The 25431-nt window shown below is 49.4% G+C and overlaps 1 protein-coding gene across 1 annotated transcript in view; it reads right to left on the reverse strand.

Annotated features, from left to right (window-relative positions):
- Nav2 (neuron navigator 2) overlaps nucleotides 1-25431 on the reverse strand; it is a 347498-nt gene that overhangs the window by 115341 nt on the left and 206726 nt on the right. Inside the window, 1 exon segment of the mRNA XM_013122863.3 lies at nucleotides 24003-24392. Coding sequence (XP_012978317.2) covers nucleotides 24003-24392 — 390 coding nt within the window.

The following is a 25431-nucleotide window of genomic DNA, read 5'->3' on the forward strand; positions in this document are numbered from 1 at the left end:
TCTACCTGGACCCCACACAGGGGCTGGTTAGGTGTTCCTCCCTAACCCCCACAGGGGCTGGTTAGGTGGTCCTCCCTAACCCCACACAGGGACTGGTTAGGTGATCCTCCCTAACCCCACACAGGGGCTGGTTAGGTGGTCCTCCCTAACCCCACACAGGAACTGGTTAGGTGGTCCTCCCTAGCCCCACAGGGACTGGTTAGGTGGTCCTCCCTAACCCCCACAGGGGCTGGTTAGGTGGTCCTCCCTAACCCCACACAGGGGCTGGTTAGGTGGTCCTCCCTAACCCCACACAGGGGCTGGTTAGGTGGTCCTACTAACCCCCACAGGGGCTGGTTAGGTGGTCCTCCCTAACCCCACACAGGAACTGGTTAGGTGGTCCTCCCTAGCCCCACATAGGGACTAGTTAGGTGGTCCTCCCTAACCCCACACGGGCTGGTTATGTGATCCTCCCTAACCCCACACAGGAACTGGTTAGGTGGTCCTCCCTAACCCCACACAGGAACTGGTTAGGTGGTCCTCCCTAACCCCACACAGGAACTGGTTAAGTGGTCCTCCCTAACCTCACACAGGAACTGGTTAGGTGGTCCTCCCTAACCCCACACAGGGGCTGGTTAGGTGGTCCTCCTTATTTTCAAAGGAGAATAGTAGCAGAACTAAACTGAGACCAAGCCAGTGGAGCATTGAACTTGATAGTTTTGATTCTGCATGGGCCCCATTAGATCATCGGATAGCTTTCTGAAAAAGTAAGACATTTGAATCTCAAATGGAATAACATGGAGCTCAGAGTCCCAGAAAGCACTGTGGGTTTTGTTGTTTTTGTTTTTGAATTTTTGAGACAGGGTTTCTCTGTGGCTTTGGAAGCTGTTCTGGAACTAGCTCATGAAGACCAGGCTGGTCTTGAACTCACAGAGATCCACCTGCCTCTGCCTCTGCCTCCCAAGTGCTGGGATTAAAGGCCACCGCCCTGTGGCACTGTGTTCTTGACTTAGCTGGCTGAGCTGAATCACACACAGGAGAGTTCCTGCACATCTGCACATGCGTGGCATCTCAGCTTATTATGTATGGAGTGACTCCTGAGGTGCTGGCCAACGCTGGCTGCACCTGCTTCAGATCTTTCTGGGGCGGACAGAAAACTGGAGGTGCTGAGTTTGAGTTTGTTTGGCAGAGTCAGGGTAGCCAAGAAAGGGGCAGAGAAGAAAGTCCTCCCAGGAGCCACCTTGTGTGAGCAGTAACATGCATACACACACACACACACACACACACACACACGCATCTGTTCATCAAGTCAATCAAACCAAGTGTTTGTGGTTGTGCCAACAAGGTAGAACAGACTGAACTTTTCACCCAGCAGTATGATTAAAAAAAAAAGCAATCTGTGAAAAGCCACTGAATTATACACTTTAAGATGGTGTGTTTTTATGGTACATGAATCATATATTAATGCAAGCTAAAATAAAATGATCACAGCTATCATTAAGCACTCTTTTGCATAACTGCCTTCTAATGCTTTTCTCCCAGGAAATGGTGTGCTTCTCAAATGCAGGCTCTATTATTTTGTTCAAATCCATATCCCTAGCTCACCCCAATTCTGTGTGTACATAAAATATTTCTTGGCTTGAGTAAGTGAGTATATGAAGGAATAAAGCAAAGTCCCAACCACAGAGGGTTTGGCAAATACACTCACTGATCACACTGACCAGAGTGTTGTTTTCCCTCCAGCGTGAATGTTAGCAAACCTGACCCCTAAGACACGTAGCAAGGCGAACGGAATGTCTGTCTGCCACTGTACCCAGCCCCCATCCATGTGTCCAGCTGTCTGCCTGTCCACCAGATGTAGTAAGCCAGTGTATAACAGAGTGGGCAACTTGCAAATCCACCTAGCTAAAGGGGAGAACACCCCCATCGAAGGGCCCAGCCTCTGTGGGAGGCTGAGGCTGGACACCGAGAAAACACCCTTGCGAAGAGAGCAGGAGAGTGCTTCAAAGCAGTCTCCTGTGCCACTAACCAGGACTGTTAATCTCGATCCTACCCCAGTCACCCTGCCAGTTAGATAAACACAGCCCTTTTTTCTTTTTTCAACTGGGGAGATCTTGTCAAAGGACAAACAAACTAATTTTAGCAGCACTCATTTCCCTGCTGGATTTTTATTGCTGGTGAAATAATACATACAGTTGGGCAATTACATGCACCTGGGCAAGTAGATGCCCCCCCCACCCCAGCTTTCTGCTGAGGGAATAGTGGATCTGGCGGATAATTTCACGTGCACACATACAACACACACACACATACACAACCCTGAAGAGAAGGATTTTAAGTTTATTATTATTAGTGGGCATGTATGTATATGGTGTGTGTGTGTGTGTGTGTGTGTGTGTGTGACGTGTATGGCTTGCAGAGGTCTAAGAACTACTTTATGGACCAATCCTCTCCTTTATGAAGCAAGTATCTTTTTTTTTTTTTTTTTTTTTTTTTTTTTTGGTTTTTCGAGACAGGGTTTCTCTGTAGCTTTGGAGGCTGTCCTGGAACTCGCTCTGTAGACCAGGCTGGCCTCGAACTCACAGAGATCCACCTGCCTCTGCCTCCCGAGTGCTGGGATTAAAGGTGTGAGCCACCAACGCCCGGCTATGAAGCAAGTATCTTTACGCACTGGGCCACTTGTCAGCCCTCTGGATGTCTTTCTAGTTTCTGCTGGAGCAAAGCCAATCCCACACGAATGCCCGGCTCTCTGAAGAAGCAGTCAGTGGTGCCCATCTGAAACCCGGCCCAGGGTTCGCAGATGTTCAGCAGGCTCATGCTCTGAGGGTTTGCAAAGGAAGATGTGCTGGGGGGAGGGGCATGGGCGGGATGGAGAGCATCTTTCGAAGCTCTCTCTGAGGCTCACATGGGATGGGGACATGAAATGACTTGCCCAAGGTTACAACAAGCTAAGGAGACAGCTGATCCAGGGCTGAGTCCCACAGTCCCAGAACCACACCTTCCTTCTCCTTGGGGACACAAACAATTACCGCTGTTACCCAATGAGGAGCTGTGGCACCTTTGTGCCTGCCGCATGGGTTCCTGCCTAAGTTGCAGGCTACTGAACCATTCCCACATTGCCCCCCTGGCTTCTGCAGTGACAGTGGTGAGGGTCTTCGCTCCCGCCTTTCAAAGCTTTCCAAGACCCCCCCCCAACAGGATCATCTCATAATTAATATAGTGTTCTTATCATCTACTCCAAGTGCCCACGACGTAGGACAGAGATTATATCATTTCCTGGACACAAACATAAGCACTAGGCCCTGTGACAGCCTGGGGACTGAGAAGCGAGAGACCTGGCCTCTGCCGGGGGAGACTCACAATTGTTGGGAATTTTAAGCAAATAATTCTTCACCTCCCAACAGAGGGGTGCAACACAAAGGTGTGAGAGGCTGGAGGACAGGGGCTTGGGCTGGGGGTGGGAGTGGGGGCAGGGGTGGGGCAGCCACAGGTATCAGTGCTGCAGAAGTCGGTCCCGCAGGGGACGCTGGGGTTTGCAAACGAAAAGGGACCGCGTGGCACGGAAGCAGGGGAAATGGAAGAGGAAAGCCGGGGAAAGGAAGGGGGCTGAGGCAGGGGCTCAGGCAGACGGGGTAGAAACATCCCGAGTGCAACCAGATGGGAGGACAGGATGCTACCAAGCAGGTGAGTAACAGGGCCCACTTCAGTGCCAAAGAGCACACTGGTTTTCCGTGCCATCGCCATCAGTTCACTCCCTGTTTTCAACAAGACTTAGTTATTTATAGTTGTAAGTTAATGTACGCGTTTGGGTGTTTTGTCCGCACGTGTATCTGGACACCGTGTACACGCCCGATGTCCAGGAAGGGTCAGAAGACGGTGTCGAGTCCCCCTGGGGCTGGAGTTCCAGGTGGTTGTTAAGTCACCGTGTAAGCGCCGGGGAATTAAACCTGGGTCCTCTGGAAGAGCAGCTCTACCTTGCTGACCCACCTCTCCAGGCCCCATTCATTTCATTTTAACTTCACGTATGCATGCGTGCCTGTGCGGGAGGCGGGGCATGCGCACATGTGTGCGGGTACCTGAGGAGGCCAGAGACCCCCTGGAGCTGGCATCAAAGGGAGCAGTGAGTCCTTCCTATAGGGGCTGGAACTGAATTCTGGTCCCTTAGAAGAGCAGCACATACCCTTCACCTGTGAGCCTCCTCTCCTGATCCTCATACAACAAATGCTCAGAAACAGCAGCTCTCATGCTGGCTGGGCCACCTTGACGTTCAAGGAATGATCTCACCATCCCTGTAACCCCAAGAAACCCTGTAAAGGCCATGTGCTGGCTGCAAGCAATAACTTCTCCCCCCAACCCCCCAAGACAGGGTTTCTCTGCGTAGCTCTGGCTGGCCTGGAACTTGCTCTGTAGACCGGGCTGGCCCCAAACTCAGAGATCCACCTGTCTCTGCCTTCTGAGTGCTGGGATTAAAGGTGTGTGCCACCACTGCCCGGCTATGAGAAACCTCTTAAAGTGACACTGGCTGCGGAAACAGCTTTGGAAATCCCACAGGATCCGTTGGGGGGAAAAAACATGATAGACATGGAGCCCAAGGCTTGGTAAGGAGATTGTTTTCCCTTCAAGTGCAGCTCATGAAACCAGCTTCACCTTCAGGGAAGGGACATGTCCTCTCACCTTCACAGTTCAAAGTTCAAGCCAGTCTGCCTCAGTACCACACATAAGCTGGGGGTTCCATCACCTAGAAAGAAGTCACCTTTGTGGAGAGCTGAGCGGGGGACAGATGTGGGCTCACTCTGGTAGGGTGCACCTGCAGCAGAGCCTGAGTGCGGTTAAAAGGAAGTACCTCCCAGCCCCTGCAAGAAATGAAAGCGCAAACAGAAGGAGGGAAATCACCCCAAGCCTGGGAGAGCACTTTTCTTCACAGAACCATCAGCCTGTCTGCAAGCTTTTGGACACACTTTCAGTTTAGAAATGAACTCAGGCAAATAAATGGGCTAAGGGAGTTACGCAGAGGTGAGCTCCCTTGCCCAAAATCAACATAAATACACAGGCACGTACATCAGCAGATACGGCGTCGCTCAGAGCCGATGGACAGCCCCCCCCCCAAGCCCTACATTTTAGCAGCCAAACAACATGTGCTTTCAAGGCTCTCTCCAGGGTGACAGCCCGGTGTGACATTGATTCTCTGAGTTTATTAGGATGTAAATTGAGTTTCTGGACAAACTGTAAAAGGATCCTTTTAGCTTAGGGCCTCTTAGAAGTTAGAAGGATAAACCTCCCTCTGGGTCACAGAAGGACAGGCTGAACATTAGAACACTAGCCTAGCAGAGCTGCCTAATCCCTTTGAAGGTGCCGATCTTTACCAAAGGCGGGCAGCGGCAGCTGCTGTGTCTGCCTTAAGATGATGCGTCTGAAGTACAAAAATAAGATTGCAAAAAACAGGGCCAACTTTCCAATGCTGATCATAAGACGGTGGCTCACAACGTAAGTGAATACTTAACATTTTGCTTCCGGAGTCCTTCCGCCCTCTAGATTTCAGTAAAGCACGGTGACCTCGGTGGCGTATGCCACCCAGCAAAACTTGCCGTCCCCCCTGTGATTCCACGCTCCTCCTCACAGGATAGCCTTTCTTATTTTTAAATGAAATAAAAGGGAACTCCACTCAAAGATACCAATGTATTGCTTCCTGTGCATGGGTTCCCCAGACTGGCATAAAATAAACCAAACCCCAACAGCAGGTTTTGGAGAAAATACAAGGGCAGTGTGCCTTGCTCAGGTTTCCCTGTGGTGGGAGGACAGCATGACCCCAAAGAGGCCCTCAGCCTTATACACATGCAAGGGCAGGGAGGAGCGCTCCCAGCCCTCACTCTGTGAGTCTTATTGGCATTTCTCTCTCTCTCTCTCTCTCTCTCTCTCTCTCTCTCTCTCTCTCTCTCTCTCTCTCTCTCTCTCTCTCTCTCTCTCTCCCCTCAGCCATTTGGGGAAACCCTCCCAACACCTCCTGGGGCTGAGGGATCTGCGACACATTTCCTACCTTTCTGTACTGCTTTCCGTTGCCCCTGGGGGGGGCTGCTACCTCTTCAGGACCTCACGAGACTGCCAACATGTCTCTTTCCAGGAGGATGCGGGAGTTCTACTTACGCCTCTAGCTCCATACGCCTTTATTTTTCTGAGCGCTGGAGCGGCCACCTGCAGCCACACTCGGCTCTGAGCATGGGGCACATAATCTTAGCAAGCTGTTCCCTGGGGACGGTCTCAGCTCAAAGGCCACCAGCGCCTGCCTTCCCTGGCTTTTCTGAGTCTCATATCCATCCATCAGCGAGTCCTGGCTAGGACGAAAGGTGTCCCTGCCTGGCTTGGCTCTCCGGGTGCAGAGAAGCAGCAAGCGGGCCGGGTAGCCACAGTGGAGGTGAAGCCCAGGAGGCCTGCAGCCTACTCGGGCCGGCCCTACTTGTCAACAGAGCCTGGCCCTCCAGGGAGCACTGAGAAGAGGTTGCTGAGCTAATCAGATAGAAGCCTCAGCAGGCCACGGGGCAGAGGAAAAGACAGGCTGGAGGTGAGGAGAATATCACAGAATTAAGTCATTTCTACTGGTAAACCCAGATCCAGAAGAGCATCCTGGGATGTGGGGGTTACAACAAAATAAACTCCTTACAACCAGCTAGCAGGCTCAACACCCTCTGGCAGAGTTGGAAATGCAGACCTTAACCTTTGACTAGAGAATCTGAGCACTGAACAGCAGAGACAGTCTCTTCTGTAGCCCAGGCTGGCCCCAAACTTGAGATCCTACTGCCTACACCTGGCTTCTACGTAACACTACCACACGGATTTGGGAGGTGTATTTCATAACATATGTAATATTTCAGTAATACTACACATAACTTTTTTATGATTTATTACATATACAGTGTTCTGCCTACATGCCAGAAGAGGCCACCAGATTGAATTCCAGATGGCTGTGAGCCACCGTGTGGTTGCTGGCAATTGAACTCAGGACCCCTGGAAGAGTAATCAATGCTCTTAACCTCTGAGCCATCTCTCCAGCCCCTACACATACAATTTTTTTTTTTTTGGTTTTTAGAGACAGGGTTTCTCTGTGGCTTTGGAGGCTGTCCTGGAACTCACTCGGTAGACCAGGCTGGTCTCGAACTCACAGTGATCTGCCTGCCTCTGCCTCCCGAGTGCTGGGATTAAAGGCGTGCGCCACCAATGCCCAGCCACATAAAATTTTTAAAAAAGCAAATTCAACCAAGAGTGGTTTTGAAGTCACTACCTCAAACGGAAATTCCTGATGTCAGATCTCTCTGGAACCCAGGAGAAGCCAAGGCCCCATCTTAAACATCTGCGTTCAGTTGTATCGGCTCTCGGGCCTCCAGGTTTCACGCCAAAGAGTCCAGCATGACTGACTGCTGACTGGCTGTGGGGTCCCTTCTGCTCTGCAATACCTTCCTCACTGTGAGACTCTCCTCTGCGGCAGGGGGCTCGGCCGTGGCACCGGCAACGTTGTCACTCACCTGCCCCCCTGGTTTCAGCACCCAGAGGACCCCACGTCATCACCGCATCCTCTTACTCTTACCACACTCTGGCAGAGTGATGGATCTAAGAGGGGACATCCTTCTGTATGCTGTGAGTATATGTTTCTCTTATTGGCTGATGAATAAAGCTGTTTCGGCCAACGGACAGGCAGGATGTAGCCAGGCAGGAATATAAGCAGGGCTAGCAGACTGGGAGAAGTCTGGGAACAGGAAGGCAGTGAGTGAGTTGCCAGAACAGACACCATGTGGCTACCAGGAAGGTAGGATACCTGGGCATTCTCCGGTAAGCCAAGACCATATGGAGATACATACATTAATAGAAATGGGTTAATAATTAAGAGGGAGCTAGCCAATAAGAAGCTAGAACCACCAGCCAAACAGTTTATAGCTAACATAAGCTTCTGTGTTTTTATTTGGGACTAAACGGCAGCAGGACCAGGGAGGACAGAACCTTCTGCCTACAGGAGATGTCAGCACAGTAGTAAAATGTGATATCTCGGTCTGTGCATCTTCTGCAAAATGAAGTAGGATGCTCCATATGTTAGCAAAAATGTATGCAACACTAATTTCCAGAGGACTTTAGCTTAGCTTCCCTAAGGAACTACACACATAGATGTGCTATAAGAATTTTAATGAGGGGGGTAGTGCTGAAGAGATGATTCTGTAGATAGACTTTCTGTTTTACAAGTATGAGGACCTGGGTTCAGATCCTCAGCACTTATATATAGAAGCAGGCAGCCTAAGTGAATCAACAAGTTCCAGCTCCAGTGAGAGACCTGGTCTTAAAAACTAAAGTGACAATGGGTGGTGGCGGATGCCTTTAATCCCAACACAGGGGAGGCAGAAGCAGATGAATCTCTGTGAATTGCAGGCTAACTTGACCTAGAAAGAAAGTTCCAGGTCAATCTGGACTATACAGTGATACCCTGTCTCAAAAAAGAAAAACAAAGACAGAAAGAAAGAAAGAAAAGATATATAGCAGCAAAAGAATATATCTAATATCAGCCTCTGGCTCTAGGCACATGTACCCAAATCCACAAGCACATACACAAGTATACACTCACATATACACAAAAACAGGTATATAGACCATACACAAGAAAAAAATCTTAAGTTTATCACTATTATTAGTTAGTGTGTCTACGTGCCCATGTGCGTGTGTGTGTGTGTGTGTGTGTGTGTGTGTGTGTGTGTGTGTGTGTGTGTGTGTACAGGCCAGAAGACAACTTTGTGAAGCTTGTTTTCTTATCTTTTTTTTTTAAGATTTTATTTATTTATTATGAATACAACATCCTGCCTCTACATATGTCTGCACGCCAGGAGAGGGCTTCAGATCTCATTATCTCATTACGGATGGTTGTGAGCCACCATGTGGTTGCTGGGAATTGAACTCAGGACCTCTGGAAGATCAGCCAATGCTCTTAACCGCAGAGCTATCTCTCCAGGCCCGGTCCTCTCATCTTACCATTGAGAAAAGTCTGTACGTATGCGGCCACTTTGCATTTATGTCTGTGTGAGCATCAAACGTGTGCCTGGTACCTCTCAAGGCCAGAAGAGGGCATTGGGTCCCCTGGAAGTGTAGTTAGGGATGGTGGCGAGCTGCCACGTGGTGGTGGGAATTGAACCTGGGTCCTCTGCAAGAGCAACAAGTGCTCTTAACCACTGACCATTGCCCTAACTCCTCTCCTCCTTACATCCACGGGTTTGGGGATAGAACTCAGGTTTATGTGGCAAACAGCTTTTCCCTGTAAACCATTTCTCTGGCTTGAGAATTTTAATTTTTGAAAAGCTAACACTCTGCTAATGGAATACATCCTTAAAGATACAGAAAGCCAAGAACTATAACCAGAGTGTCCTTGGCACCTCCTGTTTAAATAAATGGGCAAGTGTAAAATTTTCATCACGATCCACGAGAACTCCTGTTTAAAATGGGAACTACAGCACATCCTCCGAAGAAACAAATGCTGCCAGCTTTGGAGAGCAGGCAGGCCTCCGGATCTGGGGTTTTGTCTTGAATTCTCTTTATTGTGGTTCAACTGTTACTGTGGATTGCAACAAATATTTCTAGCACCAGCAGGAAGCTTTCTGTTCACCCTGTGAAAGATGAGACGTAGCCTAACACACAGGAGACTGCTCTCTAGACAAAGCCCCTTTAAGCTCTTTCTTGGCATGAAACATGCAGAAAGGAGACACATTGATACCCAGGAAGTCTCACACCTCAGATGCACCTGAATCAGCAGGGACTTGGAGAAAAATACACATTCCAGGGCCATGGCTTCTTGGTGACTGTTGACTGTCCTTAAAACTAAATTTTCTTTTAAAAAAACACTTGGATTTTCGGAACACTTTAAAGTTTACAAGAAAGTTGTAATTGGGTGGTGGTGACACACATCTTTAATCCCAGCACTGGGGGTGGGGGGAGGCAGAGACAAGTGGATCTCTATGAGTTTGAAGCCAGCCTGGTCTACAGAGTGAGTTCCAGGACAGGCTCCAAAGCTATAGAGAAACCCTGTCTCAAAACAAAACAAACAAAAACCAAACCAAAACAAAACAAAAACTCCAAACAACAACAACAAAACCAAAACCAAGAAAGTTGTACAGTAAGTATTGAGTTTCCTGGCTCCTTCCTCCCCTCAAAGTCTGATCTATATTAACATTTTATGTTAATGTAGTACATGGTTGCCTCTGACAAGCCCATTTCATTGCTAGGCGACACCCATCCTCACATGAATTCTTGTGCGTTTATAACCCTACAAAGTCATGTGTCTAGCAGCTAGAAAGATGGCTTGGTGGTTTAGAGCACTGGCTGCTCTTCCAGGACAATAAAACTAGCACAATTGTGCAGATCTCAGCAAACAAAAGGTTTAAAAGGGTAATAAAAATCAGCAGATTTCTGCTGGGAGGTGGTAGTACACACCTTTATCCCAGTACTCAGGAGGCAGAGGCAGGCAGATCTCTGTGAGTTCGAGGCCAGCCTGGTCTACAGAGGGAGTTCCAGGACTGTTACATACAGAAACCTTGTCTCAGAAAACAACAACAACAAAGAAACCCCAAGAATCCAGGTCCTTGACTTACCGCTGCTTGCACACGGCTCAAGCAGAGCTAAGCACCAGAGAGACTTCACAGAGGAGAAACCTTCAAGAGGCATTCGGGAGTTTTGTCAGGGAAGGCCTGGGTTTGGGTGAAGAAGCCAGTTCACACACATACTGACACATACAATAATACAACTTTATAAGCCTATATTACAAATAAACAGAATCTGCAGAGACGGCTCAGCAGTTAAGAGCGCTTGCTGCTTTTGCAGAGTCTGGGTTCAGTTCCCAACACTGCATAGCCTGAGCATGGGCCTTTACAGCACTCTAGAGGATGACCCGCACACGTGTGTCCTCAGAGGGAGCAGACGTGACACAGGCCTGTATGTGGACATGTCTCTTCCTATACAGCAAAGCAGCTGCTGGAGCTCTGGGGGTGGAGGATGAAGCCAGGAGTTACTTAGAAGCCAAGTGACCGAGCACACAGGCAAACCAGCCAGCTCTTTCCACAGACAGTAGCCAATACTGATGAGGGCCAGGGCAGCCGGGGTGTTCTGCTGGGCAGGCGGAGGGAAGACACAATCTGGGAGAATGACTCCAGAGGAGAGATGGGCTAACACTGTGGCCTACAGAGCACACAATTTGCCCTCAATCAACACACCGGGAGCTGCAATAACAGTTGTGACACACAGACTAAGGGATGGAGTCCCCGATGTTTTTTTTTGGTTGGTGTCCCCCGCCCCCCCCCCCTCTGTAACTTGCTCCAATGCATCTACTCCCACAAACAGGAGCTGTGGATAAGCTGAAGTACATTCAAACATGGCTGGGGGGGCAGAGCTGAGTTCTGTAAGCAGCACAGAAAGGGGTTGAGGTTGTGACCTTTAATACCTTCTCAACCTCTGCTTTCTTTAATCAGAAGAAGGGATACTGGATGGTGTGTGGACGGTAAGCCTACAGCTGGTCTTAGCAGCCATAGCCCAACTTGCCGAGAAACCCTTTATCCTAGCACTGACAAGGTCCTGAGTTCGATCCAAGCGCCATATAAATAAATTACGCTTATAGGCACAGACCTGCGACCTCAGTGTTAGCAGGAGGAAGAGAAGCCCAAGGTGATTCTCAGCTACATAGTGAGCTTCTGCCTAGTTTTGGGGCTGCATGAGACCCTGTTTCAAAATAAACAAAATCTTCAATCCCCTCATGGTCGGATCAGCCCCTAGGGCAGAAAAGAGGCCCATCTGATTACCCCAAGCAGGGGCTAATTTTTCTTTTTAGAAGAACCACCTTTTGGGTCTCTCCAGACTCCCTAATCTGGCCTGACCTATGGAGTTCTGCCTTTCCAGGACACTTTTGTGTGGAAAGCAAGTTCCCAGATCTGTTCCCATGACGGTGGAGCCATAGTGACTCCTGTGGGACCCGGGGCACCCTGTGTCTGCAGCTGGAGGGTCTTCCTTTGGGGGAATCCACCTGCAGAGTCCCAGACACACAGAGTCCCAGGCTTGAAAACACTCAGGACGGGGAGTTCTCTGTTTCTTCCTCCCCCAAAGAGCTCCACCCACAATCTGGCAGCTCTAGTTTCTAGCACATTCTTCTGACCTTTAACCACAGGTCACCCTAGTGTTTTGGGCAATGAAAAATGCAAACGTAAATACCGCCTGCGGTTGGAGCTTTGGTTCTCTGGAAGCCACTACTCAGCGAATGCCTTCTGCACTGTGCATCTCTAGTTTCTACAAGCATAGATGCTATGTTCCAGACTCGGAGCTCTGGCCATCATTCATCTCCCAAGCAAAACTCTCAGCCTTGCTCTGAACGCCTTATCGCCTGGCACCAAGAACAGATCAAACCTTCGACGCTATCCAGCTAACAAACACTCAACTACCCCTGTATCATGAACAATAGAAACCTGGACACAAATATTGGGGTTCAAGATGAAGATCAAAAAAACAATGCACCCAACCACTAGAGAGTTCTTACCTCTACCAAGGCTCAGACAAAAAGGGGTGGTCCTGCCCTCAGCGTGATTGTAGACGGAGTACACTGTACCCCTGTCTCCACCCGCCTTATATTCCTCTCCCATGTTGGGATTAAAGGCATGCACCACCACCATCCAGCTTCTATGGCTAACTAGCATGGCTGCTGGGATTAAAGGCATGTGCCACCACTGCCTGGCCTCTGTGGCTGATTAGTGTGGCTAGTTAGTGTGGCTAGCTTTGCACTCCGACCTTTAAGCAAGCTTTATTTGTTATATCATAAAGAAAATATCAGAACAACCCCTCTTACTCATTATTCCTCTATCAATCCAAGGAAGGGCAGGCTTTGGAGAGAGAAACACTAGAAACATCCAGCAGGGATCAGTACTGGAAGAGATATGACTGGGAGTCCCAATTGCTGAGTTCTCAAGCTTGTTGAACTGGCTGTAACCCTTATGGGACAAGACACTTGTATGCTGGGTTTTCAGGTCTCTGGGATGCGGATAATGACACATTGTCAGATGCTAGACAGTGCCTTGCCTTGTTTTCCCAGGGCCTCCAATGCAGGCAAATCCTCAGTGACCACCCACACTTACCTGGTGCATAGTCCCACCCTTAAAGAAAACTGACAATTGTTCATCCAGTGGCCTTCAACTGGCAATAACTAATCAGACAGGAGTAGAGATTTATGGGTCTTTTCCATCCTCCAAGCTGGAATGCTCACTGGCTTAATCTTGTGCAGGTCTTATGCAGGAAACCACAGCTGATGTGAGTCTTCCCTGAGTGAAGCTGTCCTTTTATGTCTAGAAGACACTGGCTTGCCTGGGTCCCCTCACCCCCTGTCTCGTGCAATCTTTCCACCTTCTCTTCTGCAATGGCCCCTGAGCCTTGGGGAGGGGGTGTGATACAGATGTCCCGTGTGTCTGAGACTCGGACAGATATTCATTCTTTGCACTCGACCAGTTGGATACCTCCTGTTCTTAATGTTCTTAGTAGCCCAGTGCTCTGAGCCCCATCCTTCTAGTCTACCTTCCCTGGGGCGTCACAGTCTTCCTTCTCAAGTGAGAAGACACCCTGGGGAAGACCTGGGAGCATGGGGTTTGAATCTAAGCTTCAGGGAATGCTTGGTGGTAGCCATTGCTACCCACGTGACCCAGTCAAACAGCTTAACCTTTTTGAGCTTTAGTCTCCTCAAAAGTAAATAGGGAGCTGGGCAGTGGTGATTCATGTCTTTAATCCCAGCACTTGGGAGGCAGAGGCAAGAGGATCTTCGTGAGTTCAAGGCCAGCCTGGTCTATAGTGCAAGTTTTGGGATAGCCAGGGCTATACAGAGAAATCTTGTCTTAAAAAGTCAAATCAACCAACAAACCAAACAAATAAAAAACCCAAAACAACAACAACAACAAAAATAAATAGGGAATGAAACTGGCCTCCATCTCAAAAACATTGGTCAGTTGAAACACAGGCGAGATAGTCCTTGTACATACATGGAATACCACAGAGACTTCCAAACCTGTGCATCAGAAGCAAGTGGACACATGTGGGTAGGCATGGTGAGTCAACTCTACAGCCTTTCTCCTCCTCCACAGAGCCAACCCACATCCGTTCTTCCAGAGTTTCTATTTCCATTGACTTCACCCTTTAAACATTCCTGCTCAAACATACATAATTCCTAATTGCAAAATCACAGCTCTGGTAAGAGAGACCCAGACTCCAACATGTGGCAGGGATAACCAGAGATCCCTGCTTCCCTCTCCCCAAGTCAAGGAGACATGGCTTTGACTTATGGCTGGAAGGGCCTGAAGGACCCTCCTTAGATAAGCGTATCATCTCACATTTGCGGCTCAGGAGGCATCAGCCGCCAGAGGTGTTCTGGCCGGTGTGTCTGTTTGCCACTAGCTCAGGAATAAGATGAAACACAAACCTGATGCTTCTCATGAGATTTTTTTGGGACACTGGAGGTTTGGGGAGGGGTACAATGCTTCCTGAGGCACACATAGACTCTCCACGATGGTCCCACTCCCTCCAGGATGCTCGTTCATCCAGTCATGTTGTTCTCTGTTTGTTGAACACAGGTGCACTATCTCCCACCTCAGATAACTCAGTCTAAGATTCCCAATAAGGCCTGTGACAGACTTGGGTGGCTAACTGTGTGTGTCAACCGGGCTAGGCTGCGATACCTAAATATCCAGTCAAAGCCTAGTCTAGAGGTTATGATGGAGTTATTGCTTCAATGAAATTCATTTAACTCAGTAGATATTCACTACAGGTTACAAGATACATACATACATACACACATACAATGTAAGCAGTTGCAGACTTTAAACCAGGCAGATCCTGAGGAGGGAATCATGTCTGTGGATGGTCCCAGGACTTGAGCCCCAGGCTGCCTTGGAGGCTTTGGACTTGCATGGCTAATTTCCTAAAATCAACTAACATCCTCCAGTATCTGTGGGTCCTATCTGGTCCTTGTCCTCAGGAGTAGCAGCATGGTCTCATCTTTGAAAATGTCTTAGGAAGGATAAAGGAAGGACTCAGAAGCAGAGAGACACAGTTACCTGGCACTTAACACACGGAAAACAGGTTTAGAAAACAAGGCAGTTCCCCTAAGCAAAGGCTAACAGGTCTTGTGACTCCACAGGGAAGTGTCTATAGCACAGCATGTTGGGAGGTTCCTCGTAGGGAAACTTCGCTTCTTATCTTGATCAGGGCCTAGGCACAGCAGCCTCTGTTTTGAGTCTTTCAGCATGGGCTTACTGTCTCAGGGCCAAGACACTCCCGACTCCATCCAGATGCTTTCCTTCATCTCCACTCCAATCTGGTGTTCTCCAACCTTACCACCATAAATCCGTCGAGGCCATTCTAGCTGCTAGCTGGGCAGAAGCAACTGGGAAGGGATTTGCAACGCCAGTGACTTGCTTTTGAGATAAAAAGCCAAAATGGGCTGGGTTTTCTACAAGAGAGCTCGGTACAAAGGCTTAGAGAGAAGCGCTGGGGGAGCTGTAGTGCCACCCGACGACGCCGAAGCTCTCTCTTCAACACATGCTTATTTGCAAAGCGTGGGGCCTAGAAAGGAGGGCTCTGCCCAGCATTGCTCTGCAGCGGCGGGTGGGAGGAGGGCACACTGGGATACTTTCCCAAAGGGAAAGGAACAGCGAAAGGGGAGGCCCCTTTTGGCATGTCTTCCAGGGGTTTAAAATGCTTTAGGGTCTTTAAGAACAATATCATATAAAATCTGAATTTTGGAGTTAGCACACAGAAGGTAGAGTGGACATTGGCCTCCATTTTTGACCATGCATCCAAAGCTAGAGAGTCAGATACATATTCCCTGCTTGCGGGAATGCCCCTCCCGAGTGTGCGTTCATGGGCCACAGGTTTACACTAGAGAATAGCTTCAAGCATCCAATTTTAGTACAAAGCAAGAGTATCAAGTGATCCACCCTGGAAAACAGACTCACGCCACAGGGTACAGCCAGGGGCTGGGACTGTGATCCCTGCTAACCACCTGCCTGCTGACATCTACTAAACAGCAGAGTGTCTACAGCGCTGATGAATGGTCCTGTGTGGCATTCCCCTCTGTAAAAACCTGAAGCCTAACTGAATCTCACCAGACTTGGGCGAGCACTTGCGGAGACCGTTTACCCAGATGGAACCATGGGATAGGAAGGGAATGTTCTCTCACGAGACAGCTGACAGTGCACACCACGGGAGGGAGAAGCCATGTGAGGCGCTGATCAGTCACCACAGGGTTCTCTGACACAGCGCAGTGGCCATCAGTGGAGCATTTGAGGTTCATATTTAACCATGTGTCTGCTGGACAGGTTCCCATCTCAGCCTCGACTCATTCTCAGGAGAGCATTGACTAGATTCTATCATCTGAGCTGTGGGAGTGAGCTGGAGAGAGGTGATGGAGAACATTCACCAGTCTCTATCATCTGAGGTCTGGGGGAGAGCTGGGGGACAGGGACGGAGGGCATTCACCAGTCTCTATCATCTGAGGTCTGGGGAGAGCAGGAGAGAGGGGATGGAATCTGAGAACCTCTCTGAACCGGGTTGAGCTAGGTAGTATGCACACATTCAGTGTCCTTGGGTCTTGGTGTCTTATCACCATGGCCAGAGAGACAAGGGTCTACAGTGCCCTAGTCGCTCAGCTACCTTCTTGTCTGTCATTCCACTTGGGTGTCACCGCCACTCCAAGAAACATCCTCAGATGAGGAATCAACAGGCCACAAAAGCCCTGCACAGTTCCCGGGCTTCTCCAAGCTAGCAGGTAACTACTGACACACCTTAACAACACGGAGTCTCCTTCACTGGCAGAATGTGAAAGCGTGTGAAGCTGGCGTGTGCCCAAGGACCCAGATCGCTACCCTGTTTAAACAGAGCTTCTTGGGTTTTCAGTCAGAAGGTACCAGTGAGAGGGCTGAACAGTTGGAGCAGGGGTCTCACTACAGAAGCAGGAGGATAGGGTGGAGAGTGAGACCCAGAGCCTTGCCTAAGGTCTCAGAAAATTAAAGAGAGCAAGTTGACCAAGAAGACAGCTGGAAAACATACTCCAGACTAAATCCCTCCACTAGAGGAGGCACCAATGGTGCTGAGGAGGCATGTGATATGTGAAGACGTGCAGGAACTACATGTGATAGAACAGTCTAGAAAAAGCCTGTGCAGATGACCAAAAAGCCCACACGGTGTGACATAAAGGCCCATCCTTTGTGTGGCAGGGACACTGGACCATCTGAACTCATCTTTGCTCCTCTCTTAGAAGTGTGTCCCTTCCTAACAAACCCCCTGCTGTTTCTGCCGGAAACTGTGTAGGGAACCTAGAACTCCCAGAGGGTACCAATACCACTAAGACACGACGCACATTCTTTTATTTCTGCCCTCCATTGTTAGCGAGAGCCCCCAAAGGATCAGAATTTCCTGAGGGAAGGGACGAGAAGAGCGCCTTACAGAAGTCTTAAGCCCCTCTCTACCAACCCGCATCTGTGCTACTGAGCTATCTGTGGATGGGGGCCGGCTGCAAAAGGCACCGACGGTATGATCAGAGCTTACACGGGCCCACTGGTGTGTAAAGCAGTCATGGCTACACAGGAGAATGCCCAGCAGACCCTCAACTACGGGGTTCCGAGAACTCCAAGGTTGGTGAACACACAGGAAAGAAGTGCCCTCTGCTCCCGTGACGGTCAATCTACCTAACGCTTCCGAAGTCAGTCCAGTGGCTGACAGGAAGAGTATCCTGAGCTTTGAGGGGTCCTGCAAGCTGGGTTCCTTTACACATCAGATTCCCGCCACGCCCTCTCGGAGAGTGCTGGAAGCAGGGCCTTTCAGGTCAATCAACTCAGCTCCAGGGAATCACACGCACAGGCTTCCTCTCTTACCAGTTTGCCTGCAACAACGGCCTGGCAAGCCACTGGGGGCTAAAAAGACAGTGGGGAGGAGTGACCAGGTAAGAAAGAGCCCTTCGCGCTATGGGCTAGACTTGATGCCGCCTGCTGGCCGCCTGGTGACACACCTCACCTGATAGCCCATCATTCAATGGGGGATGGACAAGTGCGCTTGCCCTCTGGGCGAATGGTCTGGTGCATTCTGTGCTGCTTCTTTTTCCTGTCGGTGACGGCATGGGGGATGCTAAGAAGCCAGAAGAACAGGTGACTGTGGTCTCAGGCTCAAAGGGACTTTGACTTCAGACACACTCGTCCAGGAGAAGGGAGTTGCTCTTCTGCTCCATTTGTCTCTTCATTGAGACAAGGTTTCCCTGTGTGGTCCTGGTCATCGTGGAACTCTCTCTGTAGACTAGGCTGGCCCTGAACTCAGGGATTCACCTGCTTCTGCTTCCCGTATGTTGTGATTAAAGGTGTGCACCACCACTGCCTGGCTGGCCTTCTGTTCTGAAGGGCAACCGAAGCACTCATTCATTTCATGAACTGTTTACTATGGGGCTGCCACCATGTCAAGCAATGAGGATATGTGAGCATTCAAGACAGATGTGACCTTACTCTTCACCCTGACAGGTAAGGGTTTGCCTCGCCCGCACTGTGGATTTCCCTTCTACACATAGGCATGTACATACATATCACAAACACTCATGTACGGGCACAAGCAGAAAGCTTTAATGTACTACTCACTCCTGTCACAGACATCTCCACTGTCAAAAATGACCTGAGAGAATAACGTCACCATCTCTGCTTGGATGTAGACAGAAGAGGTTTCAGAGAAGAGACCTGGCAGCAATCGGGGAGGGAGAGCCAAGATATTACTAATGTAGGTGGTTTCTGTAAGCAGAAACATCCTGTATAGACTGAATGCTTGTGCTGATATCAGGAGGTAGGACCCTAGGGAAGGGAGGTATTTAGTCTCCATGAGGTCTTACCAACAGAGCTTCAGAATGGCACTGGCATCCTTCTAAGGAAGGGAAGTATAAGCTTTTTATTCCTTTGCCATGCAGACATGACCATCATTTTTACACCAGAAAGACAGGCCTTACAGGAACATAGCCATCACACCTTCCAGCCTTTATGAGTGTAAGAAAAAATATGGCCACTATTTAAAACGCAAGTCTAAAGGTGCTTTATGATATCATCCTGGGCTGTCAGAAGCATGTACTGAAAGACTGATGGAGATATAGGCCACTCAGCAGGGCAGGTTCCTTGATTTCTCAGGGATTGTGTTCTCCCAGGAGACACCTGCCTAGCTCTGTTGCCACTGAGCCGGGGAAGTCAGACCATGAAGATGTTACCCCTCAGACCAGACTGCTAGAAGCCTCGTTTTCTCTCCCACACTGGTCATTTGCAGCTGAGAAGCATCCTCCTTGGCCTAGACTGTACCACTCAAAAGCAACATCCCTACAGGCCACTAGATGACACCACAGGTCAAGCTGCCTTTTTTCTGAGTATCCAGTGATCAGGACCAACGAGCTTTCAGCTGGTGGGGACAAATTTCCATAAGCCCAAGGTCCTGCCAGGCGGGCACCATAAATAGATGAATCACAAGACATTAAATACCTACTACGCTCTAGTCTCTGGGCTTAGGAGGCCCTACCCTCCTTCGAGACGCTCCTACAGAGAAAACACGAAAGCTCGTTCTTGCATACATACGCGCATGTATCTATGCACACATGTATCTGAGTATCCATGACTCTCTGCCCAGTGTCAAGCACCATATGTAGTTCCCAGTATTAAGACGTTGTTCCAGCTCATTTGGTAGGGCAGGGTTAAGTCTCAGGTTATGTGACAGCAGCCAGTCCTTCTCAGACAGCTCACATGAGAAAGGCTTACCTGGTTGTTTAGGGAGGAGCCAAGGCCAACAGAGCCACAGAAACAGACCCTACCTAGGGAGGGGGCGTGTCTATGGGGTGGTGTTCCTCAGCACAGTCAGACAGGCTTGCTGGGGGAAGGAGCAGGCAAGGAGACGTGGCAAGTCCCATGTCCCGAGCACAGAGCGCTGCAGACACGGGACTCAGCTTCTGTCGATGACACACTTGGCACAGTTAGAGGCGGGAAAGTGCGGGGGGTGGGGTGACATAGCTGGGTACAACACGGAGGATGGGTGGGCAAACCTCCAAGAGGCTTCTATGCTTAGTTCAGAGTCATTTTCAAAGGCTACAGAAGCCACCAAAGGTTCTTAGAGCAAGGGAACTTCTGAGGTTGAGTTCAAATGGCTGTTTTGTTTTTTTTCCAGGAAGGGATGTATATTTATACTTCAGAAGATTATACAGCTCAGTGCTGCCTTTGGAAGGAAAAAAAAAACCTTCGAAACGTATGGATGCTAAGTCTGGCCTTGTAATTGTATTCTGCCGCACGGTACCCTGAGGTTTTAGAATCTGAGCACAGGACTGACTCAGGACATCCAAACTTGCTAAGAGACACCTTCATCTGTCACTTTAGTTTCTATTATAACCAAGGCCCAGTTTATCAGCCTGATGGAAGCGGCAGCAGGGCCAGATGACAATGTGTAACATACTTACACACTGCACTCTCCAGCAGGCTCTCAGCTGGACTCCACAGTCAGCTTCAGTTGTGCACACACGAAGAACACAAGCTAGGCATGAAAAGCAGCTGCCATATCAAGCTACTATCCCAAACCAGGATCCTGCATCATTTAAAAAACACAGCCACAAGTTTTCAGAAACCAGACCTTACTTCCACAGCAGGTTCCTGAATACATTTGCCGTCCACTTTTGCAAACATTTTCCTGAAAGAGCCTCTGACCTGATAAAGACTGTTCAGGCATTGAGGCTATGTTTCCCCTAAGCCAAATGAACATCTGGATATGCGCTTATCAGTGCATAAGTACCCGGATATTACAGGCAGATAGGACATCTAGCTCCTGGTTGAAATGTTGTATCTTTGTTAGATAAGCTCCTGTAACAGGATGTAACCTCCTGTAACAGGATGTAACCTCAACAAGAGGGCTAACTAGAGGCTAAAATGTGCATCTGGTAACTGGAGAGTTTAGGGAACTTAGATGGCATGCTCAACATCCCCGGGCTCACAAGAGGCTGTGTGGGGCTTAAACCCCTGATGGAGTTTCCCATCTATTCACTGTCCACTCCAGCAGTTGTCTCAGAAATAACTTATCGAGAAGATTCTGGAAGCAGTGACCAGCCAGTCCTGATATTCACAACTGTGTCAGTTTATGTGAAGAAGACCAAGTGGGTTGGAAAGATACTTTGTGGTTTGCCTTGCACGAGATACAAAGTCAATCTGATTAACTTGGCCCCACAGCAGAACCCTCTGTCCATGTTTTCACGGATGGAGGCAGGCTTAGCAAGTGTTCCATAATGTTCTCAGCAGAAAGAGCATTAAGTGTTGCCTAGACTGCCTCTTCTGGTTTGGAAATTCCTACAGTAGAAAGCACATTGAACGAAAGAGCAGACTCCTTGGGTTTCAGTCACAGCGGGTTGCTTCTAGTTCCTCATTGTCTACACTCAGTGGGAACCCCATCTCCTGCAGAAAGCACACACTAGGCAAAGCAGGAAGGCAATGCAAACGTTCTCACTTCTCAGGGAGCAAGGGGGAACCAGGGCTTCTCCCAGGGACAAATCACTAAGCTTTACCCTGAAATGTGTGCATGTCTCCACCTTGTGGTCACTCGGAACACTATATTAAACTCAAGTCTCTACCCAGCAATAGCAACAAAGTAGCTTTTTAGCACAGGCTACAGCAGAATCTTAGGGAAGCAGCACACCGGCTTGTATATCAAGAGAAGAATGAATAATGGCCAACTCTAGGTCAGCTGTGTGGGAAGCCCAAATCGCCTAACCAATAGTAAGATATTAAATTGTGCACACTTCAGTTTTATTACTGTACACATCACTGTTTTCAGTGTTTATGGGAAGCTAGAAACACACAATGATGCTGACTTGGCCAGACAGTGCCACATTGTTTATCAGGGGATTGGCATTCTCAGCCATTCTGGATGGGAGAAATTTGTTCAGACTGTTAATAATTTAGTAGTTCTTGTTTTAGAAGGTTTTACCTCCTAAAATGGTCCTAACTTCAGGACAAAATCTAGATACCTCTACAACTATGCTTTAAAAGTTTTTATGAGATTTTTTCTTAAGTGTCTTTTATTGTGTACACCCCCTTCTCTCTGTGTGTGTGTGTGCGTGCACCTACGCATGGTCTCTTACTGAGCCTGGGGCTAGCGTAGTAGAGAGCATTGCTCAGCGACCCTCTTCCCTTCTGCTACCCCACGGTGCCAAGCTAAGTTTCATAGAGCCATACCTAGCTTTTTAATGTGGATGCTTGGATTTGAACCCAGGTCCTCCAGCAATTACCCTAACCCACTCAAACATTCCCCCAGCTCTGTGCTTATGCTTATTTGTGGTTGGGGGGTGCAGAGATGGCTCCGTGGTTAAAAGCACTGGATGCTCTCAAAGAGGACTTGAGTTTGATTCCCTGCACCCTTTGTGGGTAGCTCACAACCACATGCAACTGAGGGGTTCAATGTTCTCTTCTGACCTTTGCAGGTACCAAGCACACGCATGGTGCGCAGATGTATATGCAGGCAAAACGCTCACGTAAAACCACAGTAATAAAAAGAATATTAAGAGTACTGTCTCAGTACAGCAAAAAGGTACTGGCAAGCAGTGTAGCTCAGTGGGTAGATCAATGGCTGTGGTGCTACATTCCCTGGCCCCTTTTAATTTCTTTAAATAATATATTTCAGTTATGTGTCTTGAGTGTGGGTGAGGCTGACGTGCAGGATCCCTTGGAGCTAGAGGTACAGCTGTTTTGCAAGATACCTGACATGGGTGCTGGGAATTGAACTTGGGGCCATGGAAGAACAGAGCATGCTCTTAACCAGTGAGCCATCTCTCCAGCCCTGGGCTCTGCATCTTAACTGGTAGACGACCACTTGTAAGTTATCTCATCTTTCCATTCTGGTTTCCTTGTATACCAGCCAAGGACTGTGACATCGTTTACTCCTAAGGTAACGTATACAAGGACCAACTCAGTACTAGAGGGGGCCCAGCCATTACTAACATTCCAGAGACACCACCGGTTCTCCATCCCATGTCTATGGAGCACGACTGTGGTTGCTAACCCTGCCTTCTCCTGTCATTTTCATTGTTAGGACACTAAGGGTGGGCATGGTCTCAGAAAACTTCAGAGCAAGTCGTGTGAACGGGTGAAGTCTCAGGCCAGCAAGACAAAGAGATGTGACATTTGCAAACCCCCGCTCCCACCCGCCCCCCCAGACACCAGGTACACACTCCACTGCTTATGAAAGGCCCTCAGACGCCACGAGGTGAATCTTCGACTCACAGAGAACAACGGAGAAAGAGGCAGCTTTGCCTTCTCCCTCTAGCCATGCACGCATATGTTCACCCGTTCAGAAGTAGCCATGAGCTCTGGTGTGCATTGCACAGCGGGAGGGGGAAGGGAGACCATAATATGTCAGCTCATACTCGGGACCCCTTCAAATAGTGGAAAGCATTGAAAAGGGCCTGCCGTGGGGTACAGGCGTGGTGAGGGCACAGGACAAGGTACCCTCTCAAATGGAACGGCTGGGGGCGGGGGGGAGCTCTGCAGCCCGCACGCACGCAAGGAGACAGAAGCCCAGAAACAGTGCAAACAGCGGGGCTGGAAGGAGGCGGTGGAGATGAAGGGTGGAGGGAGGAGGCGCAGCAGAGGAGAGCGATGGGGGGAAGGGGGGGAGCGTGGTGGGAGATGCATGAGCTCTGAGAGGAAGGGAATAGATGGGTCTGTACACCCAGAGAGGTCAAGTCACCAGCCAGGCAGTTATCCAGAGCAAGGTTGGTATGGGGGACACAGGCAGCAGATATGTCCGTATAGTGAACATCTGTGGGTCCCCGGCTGAGTCTGTCTACCTGGCTCCTTTGAACGACAGCACAGCAGTGACCCAACCACACCACGGAGCCTCTCTGGCAGCCGCAGATGAGGCAGCCAGCACCAGCTCTAAAGACCTCTTCGTAGAGGCAAGCAGAGAGATGCAAGAACGGCCAGCCCACCTGTGTGTTTACTTACCCGCTGGTGATGTCATCAGCCCTGATGTTCTTGCTCAGGACGTCTCCATCACTCATGTAGCCAGGGGCATCCATGCTGATGCCTTCCAGGTCCACGTCATCGCCTGCCTTGTCCGAGACATCCACGTGGCAGATGCTGCTGCCCCTGGAGGCCAGTTGCCTTCTCAGAGGGGCAGAGTACACGTAGCGGCCTGCCTCCGCACTGATGAAGCGGCTGGCGTTGGCTCGGGGTGGGTACCCGTTGCCCATGGAGGGGGCATCGCCTGCCTGCAGCCGAGGGCTGGACTGCCCGAGTCTCCAGGACAGAGGAGTGGGCCTTCCTGTCAAGCTGAGGAGGCTGCGCCCACTTATCTCCGTGGTGACATTGGTGTCAAACGTAGTTTCTAATGTACTGAAAAGATAAAACCAACCTGGGTTAGACCCCAATGTGCTTTGCAGGTTAGATGGGTTTTAAATGTTCAGAATTGCAAAAACAAAAAACAAAAACAAAAAACAAAACAACCCGCCCAAAACAAAACAAAACAAAAAACCTTCACATTTACAAAGCAAGGTAAGACAGCAGGCACCAAATACCACCTCTTAGAGCACATTTCACAGCCCCTTCCCCCCCACCTAACAGCCTAGAGTCAGTGTCGGTGACTAGGTGCAGAAAGGACAGATTCATGCTTAATCATGAAGCCACAGGACCTAACATCTGGACCCAAATCTTCAAATACCTCAAGGGTTAGGAAGGCGCTGTCCCTAAACTCTCAAGTTCACTTTCCCCTGACCAGCCAGTTGTCCCATACCCTGTCTCCAACAATCCTGGAACTGACCTTGTTTTTCACATCTTGGACCCTTGGGTTCTACTGAAGTCAGAACCCACAGTGGCCAAGATTCTTAGTGGCGAGTTTGACTGTTTAGTACTGGCTGTCAGCTTGACAGAATCTAGAATCACCTAGAAGAAAAGCCTCTGGGTGAAGAGAGGTCACCCATCTGAGAGGTGGGTGACACCCTTCTATGAGCTGGAATCCCAGACTGTATAAAAAGAAGAAAGCAAGCTGAGTATCAGCATCCAAGTCTCTCTCTGCTTCGTGACGGTGGGCCAGCGAGCTGCCTCACCTGCCTCACCACGATGAATCACATCCCCTCAAACCCCAAGCCAATCCTCTTTCTTCCTTAAGTCACTTCCTTAGGCGTCTAAGGGGGGGGGGGAGCCCCACATTTCCTCCCTTTACACATTTACCGAACAAACTGAAACCCGAGAAGCGAGGAGAACCCTTGAGAGCTCAGCCAGGGTGGCCAGGACTCTTTGATATTCAAAGCCAAACACAAACTGTGTGACCTCATCCTGCCAAAATCACAGCAGTGCCAGCACCGAGTCCTCCTCAACGGTCTTGCAGAACAATGAAAACAACCCGAGAGCCCTTCCAAAGAAACCATAGCTTAAA

This window comes from Mesocricetus auratus, unplaced genomic scaffold, assembly GCF_017639785.1.
Source record: "Mesocricetus auratus isolate SY011 unplaced genomic scaffold, BCM_Maur_2.0 Super-Scaffold_100030, whole genome shotgun sequence".
In the NCBI taxonomy this organism is placed as follows: Eukaryota; Metazoa; Chordata; class Mammalia; order Rodentia; family Cricetidae; genus Mesocricetus; species Mesocricetus auratus.